This window comes from Lemur catta, chromosome 14, assembly GCF_020740605.2.
Source record: "Lemur catta isolate mLemCat1 chromosome 14, mLemCat1.pri, whole genome shotgun sequence".
Classification (NCBI taxonomy): Eukaryota; Metazoa; Chordata; class Mammalia; order Primates; family Lemuridae; genus Lemur; species Lemur catta.
Window position 1 is genome coordinate 3,868,616 of NC_059141.1, and position 16,907 is coordinate 3,885,522.

General features: G+C 44.6%; 1 protein-coding gene across 1 annotated transcript; it reads right to left on the bottom strand.

The window, feature by feature from the left end:
- Nucleotides 1-2,383: 2,383 nt before the first annotated feature.
- Nucleotides 2,384-5,738, bottom strand: NPS (neuropeptide S). The gene is made up of 3 exons (XM_045569091.1): nucleotides 5,678-5,738; nucleotides 5,485-5,566; nucleotides 2,384-2,563 (listed from the first exon to the last, which is right to left on the bottom strand). Exons 1-3 carry the CDS (start codon nucleotides 5,683-5,685, stop codon nucleotides 2,384-2,386), a joined length of 270 nt encoding a protein of 89 aa, XP_045425047.1. The 5' UTR covers nucleotides 5,686-5,738.
- Between the last annotated feature and the right edge of the window lie 11,169 nt (nucleotides 5,739-16,907).

Below are 16,907 nucleotides of genomic sequence, written 5' to 3' on the forward strand. Positions count from 1 at the left end.
CCAGTAATAGAGGAGGGTTTGACCACGTGTGATATATCCATTCAACTGAATACTGTACCAACGTTCAGCACAATGGTATAGTTCACCATTCTTTGACATGGAAAGATAGCTGTACCTATTCTGGAACTGAAAAGGCAGATGTCAGAACAAGAATTATGTGATCACATTTATATAAAGGGGTGTGTGTGTGTGTGTGTGTGTGTGTGTGTGTGTACTCCTACTGCGTCACACAAACAACTGAACACGTGGAGGGTGGTTACTTACAGGGAGTGAGATGAGGGTTACGTTTTTGCTTCTTTGTCCTTGCTTTGTGTAAATTTTCTAAATGTCTGATTTTTAAATTTATGGTAAGATAAATGAACACACATGTCTTTATGTAAGGAAAAGAAACCACTTTAAAAAGTGTATGCCCGCAAGGGTTGATTTTCAACCAACACGGTAGCGTTCCTGTGAAGTTTGCCTTGATGTGCGACACATCAGTGTTGTGGAGAGGACCAAAGACCACACACATGGGCTGGGTCACCAAGGCCCAGAGAAGGCTGGGAGAGAATGCAGTGCACCAGTGCACCAATTCTGAGCTGCAGGTCTTGCTTCTTAAAGACCATAAAAGAATCTTACCCCATAATTCTTTATGTACCTGGAGGGTTTCCATCATGGTGGCAGGGAGCTGGATTCTAGCTAATGTCATCTTTTGGCAATGACCATAATTCACTTTGATAATTACTAACCTGCTTGCCCAGGGATGCGTGAAGTCCCATCGTGGACAAGAGAACAAGAGGTACAAGCCCCCTGAAGGCTGTCTTCTCCAGCAAAACATAGCACTTTTACTGTTGTAGACGGAAATATACCAGCTCTCTGGTATTTACAGAACAGCACTTGGCAATATTATGTCAGTGCTTACCAAGTGCACAGGAAGCTCCTTTATAATTTCAGAATTTTCAGCTTGAACTGGTCCAGGCATTTTCTAATTGCTCCTTTGTTCTCTCACATGGGAATACATTTCACCATGGGAAATATAGCTTGGAAATTTCTAATACATCTTCATTTCTCCTCACTGTGTCCTTTTTGCCTTTTCTATTTACTTACTCTCTCCCCATCCCTCTTGTACCCCAAGTGCAGCCAGTTTTTAACCAGCCTGTGCCACCCAGGATGCCTGAACACTCCAGTGACAGGAGGGCTTCCGACGCTGAGGTGGGGACATGCTGAACCTCTGGAGCCAGATTGCCGGACTCCCCACTTGGTCCTACTGCTCACAGGCAACGTGGCTTTGGGCAGGTAACTTCACCTCTCTGCACCTGATGACTTGTCTGGGAGATGGGGCTAATGAGCGCACCTGCCTTACAGGGATTTTTGTTGTCTTCTTAAGGGTGTCATGGGAATTGAATGAGCTCATAGGTAAACTCTTCACCCAGTGCCTGGCACATAGTAGGACTCTAACAAATCAACTATTCCTGTGGCTTCCACAGCCTAGGAGCTGTGTGTGGCTCACAGCAAACACCCTTAGCATGTTGTAGAATCCAGCATGCATCAACACATTGATTAGCGTTATGATTTTGAAATAGCGTACCAACCAATGTTGCATTATCCTTTTTTAAAAAACAATGTCAGGAGTTTTGATGCAAGAGTGATGGGTGATGGGTCTTTCTGGGGGGAATGAGAGGACATTGGTCAGCACAGCTTTGGGGAATAGGTTCCCAAACAGCTCCCCACATTACGCAGGGCAACAGGCAGTCTCTCTGCTGTCATCGTTGTTACTGGCAGCATTTCTGTGTTTAAAGATTTTAAAAGGCAACAAATTTCCAAGACAAAACAACAATCCATGTATAAGTATATTCGGAATTGGAAAAGGGAGACAACAATTACATCTCAAGGGCTCTGGTGACATTTGCTCCTGGTACCAGTTAATCAATTGATTCATACAGCTGTTCCACTAATCTTAACTTTGGTTAATTTCACAAGAATCTCGTAGAAATGGAAATAGCACATCCCCCCAAAAATAGGTCCTGCTAAGTCATTTGTGAAAACCATACTCAAAGGGAAAAATTCTGCAGTATACAGAAAGGGAAAAAAATCACAGTACTGTCATGACTACAAACACGCTCACACATTCTGGCCAATTTAAGATGAAAGCAAATGTGTCCATTCCGTTTTGGGAAAGTTACTCAGTGACCACATAAATAGTTTTTTCTCTCACAAGTGGAAGTTTAAGACAGGTTTACATTTTTTAAAAAACCCCATTTACGCTGTACCAGTGAGGAGAGGAAAGATACTAGAGAGCTGAGAGCACACCAACACCCAATGATACAGACACAACTGACTTTGAGCACATCAGTCACACTCTACACCGTTTGAGATTAATTCCCAGAGTCCTTTGCACACTTATTCACGATTTTGCTCTTCGAAAGGAAGTTTTTTTCGCCCCTGTGCCAACTCCATTGCGAAAGGATCTTTTCGTAAATGTCTTCTCCAAAACTGGCTTTAGGAAAGCTAGTCCCTCTCTCCTGTCCAGCCTGGTTGGGCAGCTGTTCAGCAGGATGAGGAAGAAATCAGATTTTCCAGACACCTGGCAATTCAGATGGGGGAGGAGAAAGAGAATTCAGCATTAGGGTTAAAAGTTTATTTCAACAATAACAATTTTCAAAATCTTAGGACAATCAACCCAATATATCCGATCTTCTTAAGAGCGTAAATTTTGCTAAAACACAATATATATTCTATCTAGATATGAAATAATATTTGCCCACTTGTCCAGTTTTTACACTACTTATGTAATAGCTGCTATTCAGTATTTATACTATGCACTATACATGGTTATCTTGTTGCTATTATTTTGTAAAGAGTATTTCAAGTGGCACTAATTAGTCCTGGGAATAGTTTTTTAAATTCACTTAGAAAACAACCCACGATGATCAGACTCCAGGCTTCAGTCGGAACCCCTTTCCTTCTGGGGCCCGTCCTGGTTCATCTGCTAAGGTTCTCCTTAGGAATGTCTTGTTCCTTGAACACCGCTGCCTTCATCTTTTGACTTTGGTTCAGTTCCTCACCGAGGACTCAAGGCCTGGGTACCGTAGGATAGTATAGGGGCTCAGTGGCAGAAGAAACAGGTCTGGAGTGTTAGAGTTCAAACTGGCCTTCAAGAACCTGCAGTTCAACCCCATATTTTGCAGCTGAAGAAACCAAGAGCAAAAGGGTATGTCCCAAGGAACAGGGCTGGCAAGTCCAAAAGGCACCTCTGACCCAGGACTTGGATAGGAATTGTCAACACTTGCCATGTTTTCTCTCCTGCATGGTTTCAGAAGAATTGTAACACACTAACAAGGTGCTAATACAAATTTCACCAACAATAAAAGCAAAGATTCGTCGATGACCTTTGTGCTACATGCTTTAGGGGCATCCCCTTATTTTATTCCTGAAAAAAGCTCTAGGAAGTAGGTACTGTTATTTCCTCAGTATTAAATGGGGAAATTAAATGGCTTGTAGGTAAAGCCATTCAAGCCGCAGCATCTGACTCCAAGCCCAGCCTTCTCGACTGTTCAGAACTGTACAAGAGGAAGAGGAGGTGGATGCTTTTATTATAAATAGACGTACTACAAAGTAAAAATTTACATTTTTCTATCTTGATGCAAGAGAACACGTTTGGTCTCGGGTTACTGTACTTGGAAGTTGAAATGGGGCCCGAGTGCACAAAATGTTCCTTCTCTCCCACAGCCGGGTGGGTTACAGGAGAGTCAGAGCTCCCCAGCCAAATCATTCCCACTGAACTCCGGGCTTTCTCCACCCCACTTTTTGATCTGGGAATAGTCAAAGAGAGTTTCAGAAATATTGGTCATGAGAAAACCAATCAAAACTTTTAGTTGAACATTTCCCTGTGTTAACAGAGGAAATCTGAGCGCTATACAGAGAATGTCTTCTATTTTAAATCCCCAGAGGGAGGGGCCCATGAGTCACTGCAGGAAGGGAAGGAATCCAGTTCTTTCCAGAAATACTCATGATGCCACCTTTATGCTGCAAAGAAATGTATCAGTTCTGGTTATCAGATTCCTAAAACACCCCTAAACATCCCTAAAAAGATACTGATGCCCTTTGCGGATCACTGAAGGCAGCCCTTGCCAGGGCAGGCTCGGTATCAGAATAATGCCGTGTGTTTGCCTGGGTGACAGACTTTATGAGGGTCACAACAAATATTATAAGATCCTATGCGTCATTTGTCTGCATAATCATTCACCTTAAGCAATCAAGTTGGCACGAATACTGTTCACACCGTTAACAACACGACCGGGTAATCGCAGGAACAAAATTGCCACGTGTGTGAAAATAGAAATACGGAAAACATGGTGAAAGGAGAAACATTTCATTTATGGGCAAGGTGGTTTCCTAAGTATTTCAGAATAAAGTAAATTCTCAGTTTAAGAAGAAAGAGCTGCAGACAGTGTCTCCGACAGCAGTGTCATGAGTAAACCTCTGGGGAAGAACAGAAAGTCATTAGGAAGGCTCTTGAGAAAATACACCAATTTGTGGATTGTGACTCATCAACTTGGCCAATGTGGTGTCGTATAGAATCAATGACTCAACTGGCGTTGAATGCTCATAGGAGCAAAACAGGAGAGAAAGGAAGCTATATTAAGTAAACAAGAGATAGAAAAATGACAGACGAGAAGATTAGTGAGAAGACCAATAATATAAATAACTAGATCATTATGTTTGGACATATACTTATCATTTAGGATTTATGTGGCATCTCTTTATCCTAAAAGGAGTTTCATAGATTACATTGATTTTAGTAATTACAGTGTGACGGGTTAAATTTTAGTGAAAAAAAGTTAAAGTTCAAAACATCATCGGTGACAAATGATATTTTAAAACTTTAAAATAGTGACATAAAAACAACTGAAATATCATATAGAAATAACATTAAATATTCTGAAGAAAGACATTTATTTTCTGAATGTCTGGAACAGTTCAATGAACAAGGAAGCTCCATCAGTACTATTGAATAAATATATGAATTAATATTTCATGAGATATTTTACTGAGACCTAATGTTGTGTCTATATTCTGCATCTGAAAAAAGTCCCTATTATTGTAAAATTGGGAAATTCAGTGTTTTTGAAAAATATCATTGTATTTTTAATATCATTTCAGTGGTTAAATGTTCATTTTGATTACAAATGAATGCATATATAGAACAAATAATTTGTCATGGGCAAAATACTTAACATTTTACATTGAAATGAATATTTCCCTATGCAGGATCCAACCTCTGAATTATTCAAAACAAAGTTTGATATAGTCTACTATTACTTATTTTTACATAAATATTTCCTTTTACTAATTTCTTCAATCTGCTTATACTTTTGCATTGAGAACTCTACTAATAAAGGAAATTACTTTTCTATCACATATTTCTTGAGATTATTTTGGATTTACGTACCCTACAATTCTAGTCATCTATTCAAGCATCAACAGTGGAGGCCAAACACTCACCTTAGAAGATGCGACAGGATAACACCAAAGCACGGCCATGGTGGACAGCGACAGAACTAAGATAAGGTTGATTTTTAATGAGCTGCAGAATGGAAAAAAAATAACACAAAGATTTAGTCTCATCTAGGCAAGCATAAGTAAAAAAGCATATAAAAATTCAACATTTTTCTTTGCGAAAAAGTCAGCCTTTTACCTATTCATTTTGGGTGTCCCCAAATCTGCACAGATAGGTGGTTTTATTGCCAAATTCCTCACACTGTCAGAATCCTCCTTGGGTGGCCCTTTTATACCAGAAAAGTTCTGGAGTAAAAATGTCATCATGTCCCATCCTATGTGACTAATTGGTCTGGCTGTGGCCTTTTGTTCTTGTTAAGTATGAAAAGGACAATAGCATATAGGCATTGTCACGGAGCTACCAGCTATTGACTTCATTTAAAGTTTGCCATTAAGAATGTCCTTCAAAAGCATTGTCTTCTGGGCTGCATCGTTGTGACATAGATGGCCAGAGGTCTCAAAACGAAACAAAAGTTTTCTTTCAGCTTAGCGTTTAAACCCTTAAGAAAAATGACATTATTTCCTTGAGTGTCCCAGACATCTTGTTTCAGAGACTAACACAAAAGAAATCCCTACCAGAATAAAAAGCATCTACCCAACAATGTAGGCAGATTATTTTAATTTGCTGCATAGGATTTCCTTGCTTTAGGACTTCAGCAGTTAAAGTAGGAAAATAAATGTCACCCCCTGTCCACTAGTCATCCCAATGAAGGAAGGACATTGTGTCTACCCCCTTTCCATGTGTGCTGCCAACGCCCCAGGCCCAGCGTTCTGGGAGAGCCTGCCTCGGCCTCCTTTCCCCGCAAGGGCGTGGGATTTCTCTGGGAAGCCTTCGCTGTCCTTGCACTTCAATGGGCATCTGCATTAATAAATTGATCCAGGAGCACTAAGTGTGAACAGATGTTGCTGAGGCTTACAGTGGAGGAAAATACCAAGGGAGGTGCTTCATGCTTGGATAACTCATGCTTTTGAGACGGTGCCAGCATGTTTTAATACAAAGCAACCGAGGATAATCCTTGCCTCCTCAAGGTCAGCACCTTTTGGAGGACAAAGCGGCCCTGTGTCTGGGGCATTGGCTGCCTACCTGTCAGAGCTGCATTCCTTTCTTTTGGGAACTGCCATTCACATGATTTCCATGCAGTTCTCAATCACACAGTCACAGTTTTTCTATCACAAAGAAAAGCAGGTGACCCAGATGCTCAAGAGAACCCAGATCATAGGGTTAGTGCCAGGCTAGGGGCTGGGGCAAGTGCTCCAAACACCTTTGGTCAGAGTTCTTTGGGGACATCCTGTGGCCATTAGGAGACAAAGGGCCTTAAGAACACTAGGGACTGAACACATATGTGCGTTTGGTTTCTCCCTAAATCCAGCTAAAATAAAACCAAAAAGGATGAAAATGGAGATGACAGCAACAATATTTTAAGTGATGAACAATTGACTAAGTAGACCTGAGAAAGGTACTTATTAAAAGACCCTCAACAGACTCAAGTTTTCATGAAACCAGTTGATTTTTTACTGCATGTGGTCAAGGTAACACCAAAAAGAAGGACTAAGTGGAGGTTTGTTTAAGAATCAGCTCAATCAACACCACATCCCTTCTCCCATTCCCGTTCCCAGACACCATCCACTTGCTGGACTTGGCAGAAGATCACAGGTTTATCCTAAGGAGAGGGTGACACACAGGTCTCCTGCTGAGAGACTCTGGCATGGAGGAGTAAGAGGTTCCCTTCTAAAAGCAAAGGCTGAACAAGTATTCAACTCTGTGCCAAGAGCCACTGGTCTCTTCCTCGACAGCACCCTCAGCACACCGCCAAATGGTCTTTGCCCTCAAGACAAGGGAATGGAAGATCCTTCTCTGATGAACCCAAGGGGAAATACCTAGAGATACAGACACCAGGTTTTCCTAATAAAACCATTTCTGCCACCTACAATCCACTAAAGTCCACAGCTGACAATTCCCAACAACACAAACTCCTTCCACAGACTTTCTAGACTTTCTAGTGCCCCACTCTTAAATGTAAACACACAACCCACAGACACAGCTGAAATGAATGAAGGATACTTGTAAAGTCATAACCCAGTAAGAACAAAGAAGGTGTGAGAGAAGTCTACAGCAACAATAATTTATCAGGAAAAATAGAGACCAAAACAAACAGAATAAAAAATAACTTGAAGGAAATAAGAGAAAATGCAGGAGAAGAAAACTAAAAAAAAAAACCCTAATATTCTCAGAGATAAAAGAGAAGATATTGTATCTATAAAACAAGAAAAGAAAGCTATGAAAGGGAAACACTTGAGGATTTATAAAAAGCTCATGAAAATTGAAACTATAAATAAACTCAGTAGAAGGATTAAAAGATAAGGTTAAATAAATCTCCCAGACATTAGAGAAAAAAAGACAGAAGAGAAAGATTAAGGTAATAAAAGAATAAGAATAGTCTTGCAGATTCAGCATAGAAACAATAGGAATTCTAGAAAAGAGAATAGAAAAAAAGGGGGGGGAAGAATCATCCATAAAGATTTAAGAACATTTTGCACAACAGAAGGTTATGAGTTTCCAGATGGAAAGGATTTACCACGTGTCCAGCTCAATAGATAAAATTCAACCCATTCCAAGGTCACCATCATGAAATTCAGCAAATTGGATCCTACCAGCTTCCAGATGTCCTGCAAAGTCTCAGAAGTTAGAAGTACTTTGGACTTCTCAAAAATAACACTGGGAGGTTAGAAGACAATGGAACAATGCCTTCAAAATCCTGGAGAAAAAATTGCTTTCAATCTAGAATTTATTGCCAACAATTCAGAAATAACCAGAATTTATTGCTCTCTGTAAGTAAGACTATAATTGACATTTTCAAATATGTGAAATCGCAAAATTGTACTTCCCACCAACTCTTTCTCAGGAAGCTACTACAGGATGTGCTCCACCAAAACAAGTATATAAACCTATAGAGTGGAAAATGTGAGATACACATAACAGGTGATGAATATAGGAGACAAACGAAGAAAAATTTCAGGATGACAATAAAGAAAGATCTGCAATGAGATCTGTACCAGCCCTGGAGGGCAACAAATCAGACTGATGTGGGTTGAAGGCTCTGAGACTTCTGCAAGGGGGTAAAAGTCACAGAATGCCTGAATGTTGTGAGAAGAGAATTAGGCAATTGGAGAACTGGGGATTGAATGACATTTCTGTAGAGAAAAGAAAAGAGGGCCACATATTCGCTCTGATGAAAACAATGCTATGTAGGAAAGAAATGTAATCACAGTAACTACTTGACTCAGCTGGGAGTGACATTTACACAGTTATAATGGCGTAATTATTGAATAATGATCTAGCCAGAAGAGTAATTGAACTACAGTGGGAGCTGGGTGCAGGAAAGGGGATAGTTCTATGGTGAATGAGTTGCCTGTCTTTCATAAAGGGAATTCAAGATATAATGATGACACATGAAAAATAAAAATGAACCATGTTATTTACAGATAAATAGAAAGATTACCAGCTAAAAAGGTTGAAAGTGATGATTCTGGGGGAGAAAATTAAAAAAGGGAGAAGAGTGCTGTTTTTATACAAGTGCCTCTTACAATAATTTGATTCCTTAAGTGGGGTGCACTGTTAACTATGATAAAAGCAAAGCTTTAAAAAAATTATACCATGTGGACTAGGTGTGCCTAGAGATGTGGGGGTCGGGGGACCATCTACTGCTATAGAGAAAGCTGCTCACGCCAGAAATCAGAGCCCTGAGATGGAGAGTGAGAGAGAAGGAAGGAGGGAGGGTACACTAGATGCTCAAAACTATAAATGGCTGCTGGCTGTACACTGCCGTAGAGGGCAAAAACAGGACTAGAGAGGCAGAAGCCTCCAGAAAATTCTGCCCAATACAGGCCCCCCAGAGTTTTGCCTGGAACTGGACTGGCTCTTGGTGATGTTTCTAATAGCGTGATGTCTAACGGATATTACGGTACAATTAAAACACGCAGAGACCCATTGTCCACAACACCCAAAGTGAAGGTCAGCACCCGTCTCTGTCTTGGAATTTGTCAGACTTCTCCTTGAAAGCTGAGCCTTTTATCTGCCATGATGGAACTGTCTCCGAGTCACCCAAGCCCTTTTCACAGATTTCCTCCCAGCGTAGCCGTGAAAGCGAGACGGAAGGAGCAAATTCTCGGTGACTTGTGCTTCTCATCGGTCAACCCTGAAGTGTTCCGAGACTTTCTGAATCACCCCTCAGAAGTTCAAGTACGTCAAGTCAGACATTTTGGAGTGAAAAGATCAAAAAAAGGCCTTTTCTAATTCCCAGAGCTTCCTGTTATAACACCAAGAAACGTCCTACAAGGGCCAACTTTATCGCTACTGGGTTTAGCAACTTGCTAGAACTAGGACTTAAAAAGGTGTTAAAATGATTTTCGGGGAACAAACAGGTTGGAAAAGCCCAGAAGGTCACGCAATTTAGGGTTTTAGTATCTTAAAAAATATTCTACGATTGATTTCCTCATTTCTAATTATAATACACATTAAGCCCCACATCTTTCTGCATGTATGGAAAAATCAATTTAATTTTACTGCTTCTTAATTCATACAACAGTTATATCCTCTGAAAGTATAATTAAAATGCAGAATGTGTCTAAGTGCATTTTCTGGTTTTATTCTAGAGTAGAAGAAACAAAGGCTTGTGTGGAGCTTAGGTTAATTTATTGAAATAAATCATTGCTCCAACTCATGGTTGCTCCTAAGAAGCTTTGTTACAGTTTCCATATATGCATTGATTGGGCTCAGTGCTTAAGATCAATGTTCTATGGAAATAAAAGGGAACAAAAAAAGAATCCAGAAGGTGATGGTACTCATCGTCACGGGATATAAAACAGTGCAAGCAAGTCTCCTTGTTTGTCCCAGAGCACATGTCTCAGCACCAGCACTGTTGACATTTTGGGCTGATGATCATTGGTTGTTGGGAGCTGCCCTGTGCATTGTAGGATGTTTAGCAGCAACCCTGGTTTCTGCTCAGCAGATAGCAGTACTACCACTATCCCAGTTGTGATGACCAAAAATGTCTCTAGACATTGCTAAATGTCCCCTGGGGGAGGGGGTGCAAAACCCCCCTAGTTGAGAACCGCTATTCCAGAGATGAGCTCTACACTGCCTCCCGGTGGAGGTGGACAGGTGGGGCAGGCATACAATCATAGTGTCACGGTGAATTGGCAGTATATTTTTCTTTATTGATGATGCATAAAATAACAGTGCATCTTGTAATTGATAGAGTCTCAGATCCAGTGAAATATCATTCTTATTTTGAGCACCACAAAAGGCAGCAGTATTTGGGACAAAGGTTTATATGCTACATGTTGGTTTAAACAATTAGTAATAAAATATGCTATTAGGTTTTCTTTTCACTGACATATGTTCTTAGTTACAAACTTCTACATATGGTCTTATTTTTCTTGCACTTTGGTTTTATTTTAATGATACTCTGAATTTGTTTTTAAGAAGGCAGATGTCATTTAGGCATAGTTTCATTGTATCATAGAAGGCATTGTGTTTAGTAAATTCCATTAATCAGTGATATGGTATTTACAGTTTACTCTTTAGGTGCCTGGTGTATAGCAGATGGCTCTTTCTGAACAAGTGAGTGGCCTTCCTAAAGGAATCGCTGTGAAGAGGGGAAATCCTGTTATAAAGCACCTTGTCCTGCCAGAGACAGGGCGGCCTCCCAATGGAAGCGTTTTCAGGAATGCTCTTTGCAGCAGCCAACGCCCACGGCCATTTCCAGGATGATCTCCGACTGTTGTGATGCAGAGAGCAGGTGAGAGGGAAGGGAACACACTCACCTGGCCCCACCAGCTCACATCCCTGAGAGCTTACCCTGGGCTCCCCAGCGGACAGGCTCAGGGCAGGAACAGGGCTGTTAGATTTGCTGAGTGAAGCCTCCTCCCTGGACGCAGCCCCCCAGGACCCAGAGGTGCCCGTAAATCCTACCTCTTAGGATGCACCTGCTTAACATGTTCTCACTTTCCACCTCTCTGCTAATCCTTTTCCCCAAGGTTTTAGGCCTCTCATCCATATATTCTACCATCTAGTTTTTATGAGCACCACAGTTATTTTCCAACTATGTACCCATTTAAACTTTACAGTCTTTTATTAGGGTTGTATTCATGGACAAATAAACACCAGGCACTTGAAACTTTATCTACTGGAAGCTTCTGCTTTGGCCTACAAAATGATCCTGATCTCCCGGCTAAAATAATTTCATGTCATTACGTCTGAAAGACAGAGCTTTCTGAATCTCAGACTCCTAAATAGGGTGAGATAAATTTGTATGTAACTCAAACTCTTGTTATTTTGAGCACTTTTTAAAATCCATTTTTCAATTCTTTTATTTAGAATTCTGACGTTATCAGTAAATATTAAGTGTATTTAATTTCCCTGTAAAAATGGACGTTAAAGCCCAATTATAAATGCGCAATCTATACTGTGTGTGGTTTGTGTTTGGGGTAAACTGCTGTTGTGCTGTCGTCCTGCACATCTGACTGGTTATAAATACAGTTGCCTGTAAAAATTTCAGGGGCATCCAACTAATATTTTAACCACACAATTAGTAACAGATACTACAATTCACTCCTGAACAAATGGAAGGTTGCTGAGCCCAATAAAAGCATCTCATTTGCTCTAAATATATGTGTCATTTCTTCTTATCTTGTCAGATGTTTAATAGAGAAAAATTTTAAATATGGGCCAGAGGGGAAAATTAAATACCTGAAAAGTGTGGGCATGTGGGGGCCGAGAAGAGAGAAGAAGGCTTAGGTACCCAGTGGCTTCATCAGAAAATCTTACCACGCTGGGAGAAGAGCACTCGATCACTCCACCCAGGGAAGGGGAGGCTCAGGGCTGGGAGGGGCTACTGTCTTTACTTCCTGCACCTGCCTCTGCCAGCTGAGGGTTGTCCCTGGGATCTACAGATCCTACACCGTGGTGGGAGGGATCAGCAATGCTGTCACCTGCTTTCTTCTTTATGCCGCAAGGAAAGCACGAAGATACACAGAGGATTTGCTTGTGGGGCTCCAATCGGAAAAGCACCGACAGGAGCGTGTGTTTGAGCTTACATTTGGATAGCACACTCGTTTTTTATAAAAGCACTTTCAGACATCTGGTCCTTAAAACACCTTTGTATAATTGGGGATGTTCCTTTTATTTTACAAATGGAGAAGCGGAGACACAGAGGTAGATGAGCAGGTGACCATTGCTCTATTTTCCCCGTTTTCTTCCTTTTCAAGATCATACTAGGATTCTCTGGGGAGAGGTGGCATTTGGAATGTTTTAAACCTGCCATTTACAGGTAATTGGTTGCCACCAAGGTCTCTCCTTCTGTTTGCACAGCTGCCTTTGGGCCACCCGGTGAGCTGGGCAAGGGCCCCGTCTCTGGGCTTTCTCCCGCCTCTCCCGGAGGCACCTGGGTGAGGAGGAGCCGCCCTGGGCTGCTGGGAGAGGTTCCTGTGTGGGGGCTGGCCCTGCCTGGAACGGGGCTGTCCTGTGGTTGTCCCAGCCTGGTGTGTCCTCCTCTCCCCCCAGCCCCGTCCTGACAACTCCATCTGCCCCCAGCTTGCTCAGCCTGCAGCTGTGGGAAGGGCCCGTCCTTCCCTGCTCCGGCCGCCCCACGCTAGGACGATGGCTTTCAACTCCCAGCTGCCTTCCACGTCTTCCCCTGGGAGCAGCAGGAACTTCTGGGTCCCTCCCTCTCTGCATAGTGGCTCCTGGAGACCGGGGAGAGCTGTCTCAGGCCCCCTTTCTGGCTTAGAAAACACGAAGCCGCAGTTGCTGTTCTCCCGTGGCCACGCAGCCTGGCCTGGCGGGAAGGATGGAGTCCGTCCAGAGACCAGGGAGAGAGGCTGAGCCCTTCTGCTTCCGCGCCCTTTCTGTTTATCTGAGAATTCCTGTCCCGTCTGCCGGGTTCTCACTGTGGACAGAGTCGGGGGAGGGGAGGGGGGACGATGACCTCCTCTGACCTCCTTCCTTCCCTCGGGAACTGGAAAGGCTTTCTGTGGCCTTCACTTTCCGATTTGCGTGGAATCCCCTAAAAGGTAGCTTCTGCCTTCTTCGGGCGGCACCCACGCTCCCCTCCGCAGTGGAGTGGCCAGAGGAACGTGACTGATGGTGACAGAGGTTGCCTTACTTAACGGTCTCGGGCCCCACACCAGCTGTGCTCAGTTAGGTGACTGGGAAGTGTCTTCTACCTGGTGACCTTTCAGAGTCTCCTGTGCCCGTGAAGCAGCAGTGACGACTGTGAAGTGTATGGAGATTAGGTCGAATTGGCAAAGTTCTTTAACACTTGCTTCTGCTGCTGTGACGTGTAGTTTAGGTGGGAAAAGTATTAGAGCTCTTTGTGGTTGACTATGACAAGTGCCGGATTACAGCCTTGATCAAACTGGCTTGAGAGGCTGCAAGGCTGTGAGAATCCCCCAGGAGGCAGAGAAGATGGGATTTAGGCTCCTGACAGTAGACCTGAGCGTCTCCTGTCAACCCATGTCCCACCCCACGTGCTCCACACTCCCTGTCCACCCGCTGGCCGTGTTCTGTTCATCTCCCAGAGGGACTCGGGACAGGTCCATCTTCCGGCCTCAGTCTACTTTCAAGATTCCTGGGGAGGGAGAATGCCCACTCTTCCCTCCAGAGCAGAACCCCAGGCCCAGTGCCAGTCTCTGCCTTAATAGGACATTTGCTCTCCCAACAGCTGCCACTGCAGCCTCCTGGACTCAGGGAGTGCACCGGGGCAGGGCCCGCACTGGACAGCCCTGCCACCCGCCGCCTCTCCCCAACACCAGAGCTCTGCCAGCCTGTCTCCGAGGGCTGCCGGCTCAAGCACTCAGCAATAGGAACAGCCATCATGGGTCTGCAGGTGAGAGAGGCGAGAGTCCAGGCCGGGGAGGAGTCACACCGGGATCCCACGCACCTGCCGCCCGCTGCTGCCAGGAGGCCACGGAGGAGCCGGGGTCTGCCCCGGAAAACCCTGACCATCCCTTCCGGGACTGGCCTCGTGTTTGAAGAAGTTTTTACTGGTTTCTTGGCACTGCTTCCTCCTTCCCTGACAGTGCACGACGCCTAGGGGATTTATCAGCCCTGAAATCCGTTCAGTAGTTGGATATTTTTTTTTTCTTGTAAATACAGATTTCTGGGTGAAGCCTCAAGAATGGACAAGGTGGAGAAGGAGTGTACTATAGCATGTTTCTGGGATTCTTGCCATGAGATGGAGGCAGTTCTAGAGGAGAGAGAGCAAAGAGCAGCGGGCCTCGGGCCAGCTCCAGTGAAGTGGAATCACCCATGTCTGCCCTTCTCTGTCCCCAAGGCTGTCCCCACCGGGCAGCCGCGAACAGGCAGGACCTCCCAGCAGTCGACTTCAACCTCATATCTGAACAGCACCAATAACCTGGTTTTGAAAGATTTGTGAGGACTTTTGAGTTTTACTCCTTTTGGAATTATTTTACTTATTTTCCATGAAAGCCTGCTCAAGATTGGCCAATGCAGTCTAAAGAACCAACACATCTACAGGTCGGATTGTTCAATTCCTTTACATTCCTATATGATGCTCTGGGAGGAAGGCGGGGGCTTACAGGCAGAAAATAGGACATGCTTACGGTTTCCCATGTGGTGCAGGAGGCCTCAAATGTGCCTCCCCGACTTGGCAGCTCTTGGAGAACCTGCCGGCTGCAGGGCTGCTCGGAGAGATTCTGTAGGAAGTTGCTGCTTAAGAAAGATGTCGGCATTACAGAAAAGACACCTGTCAAAGATGAAACCTCATCTCACTTTAGAATAAAGAGCTCCTTTGGCTCCTCAGCTGAGCATATGATAAACATGTAATTTCTCTGAGCAGCCGCAAGAATAAATTGCCGGCAGAGTGGCAGGAACTGAAAAACAGTCTTTGACTTTGAACTCGAATGGCAATAGCCGTCTTTTTCGGAGTAACTACTGTATGTTGGGTCCATACCAAGCATGCGGCAAGCAATGCAGGGTGGCAGGCATTGTCACCAGGCTCCATGGATAAGCACCCCAGGCCCCGTACAGGTTAGGGCTCTCAGTGGTAAGACCCAGAGATGGACTAGTTCAGACCAGACCGAGGAAGACTGTGGGAGGCTCACAGAAGGAAAAGAGAAGTGGAACAACTGTGTTTGGGACGGGCAGATCCAGGCAGATCTGGGTATCAGGAGCTCATGGATGCAGCAAGGTGACAGACCACTTAGCAGCTCTGCCCCCGAGGATCGGCCTCGCTGGGTCACGAGGGCTTGCTAGGGTGGGAGAAGGGCACGTGTGAACTGTTTCACCAGAACCGTGCGGGAAGGTGGCGGAGACCTTCTGTTCCCGCAGTGTTGCTAGCTCGGGAGACCCAGGAGTGCCAGGAAGGCCAAGGGCCAGGGAGAGTAAGTGTCTCTTTGAGAAGCAGCGGAGTGTGGGGCTAGGAGCATAGACTCTGGAGCCTTGAACTCCCAACTCTCAGCTTTGTGACCTTAGACAAGTGGCTTAATCTCTCTGTGCCTCAGTTTCCCCTGTGAAGTCATGCTAATAATAAACACCAATAACTACGTGGTGGGATTGCAGTGAGGTGCGTTCATACACCTCAAGTGCTTAGAACAGTGCCTAGCGCAGCTCCACGGGGTCGCTAGTACTGTCATGGTCTTGTCCGAGGTCTAGGACCCGCTGCATAATTTGCAATGAACAATGAAAAAATGGGATTCCTTGTTCAAAAATTAAGAATGTCCAGATAGGGACAGCAGAGCATCACACCAAGCGAGGGGCCCTACCGAGCACAGGGGGACCCAGTGGGACCCAGTGGCACCGACCGGATCACCCACTTAGGCAAGGCTGGAACCTAAACACTGAGCATTTTCCTCTCCCCACATCGCCTCTCTCTAGCGCTGAGCTTCTCGTTCTGCAGAACGGCCTGCGGGAACCGTGGGGGTTCTCTGCAGAGCTGCGGGATAAGGCACCCGGAGCCAGAACGCGAGGAGGCTGGCATCCCCCAGACACCGGCGGGCACGCTCAGCAAGGCCACCTCCGACACCCTGGGGTGTGGGATTCTGGGGAGAAAACTGTCATGGGCACAGAGCTGGGTGCCAGGTGATAGAAGGAATCGAAGGAAAGAAGAACGGCCAGCGTGAGCCAGCGCCTCTCCATCTCAAGGTGACACGCTTTATTAGGAACTGACTGGCAGGAGGAAGCGCTGCGAGACTGTAAATGCCAGCCCAGGAGCCAGCGCCTCTCATCTTCCGCCGAAGGTCCCCTTTAGAGAGAGCAGCTGGCTCAGAGCTGCACAGCCCTGGCCCGAGTGATAGCCTCGCCCGGCCCTGAGCTCCTGGCCTCGTTCCTTTCGGGAGCAGACACCTGT

Coding starts and splice junctions, on each gene's coding strand:
- NPS (XM_045569091.1), bottom strand. Junction 2,564..5,484: donor ATCCTGTCGCATCTTCTAAG/GTGAGTGTTTGG, acceptor CTGAATTGCCAG/GTGTCTGGAAAATCTGATTT.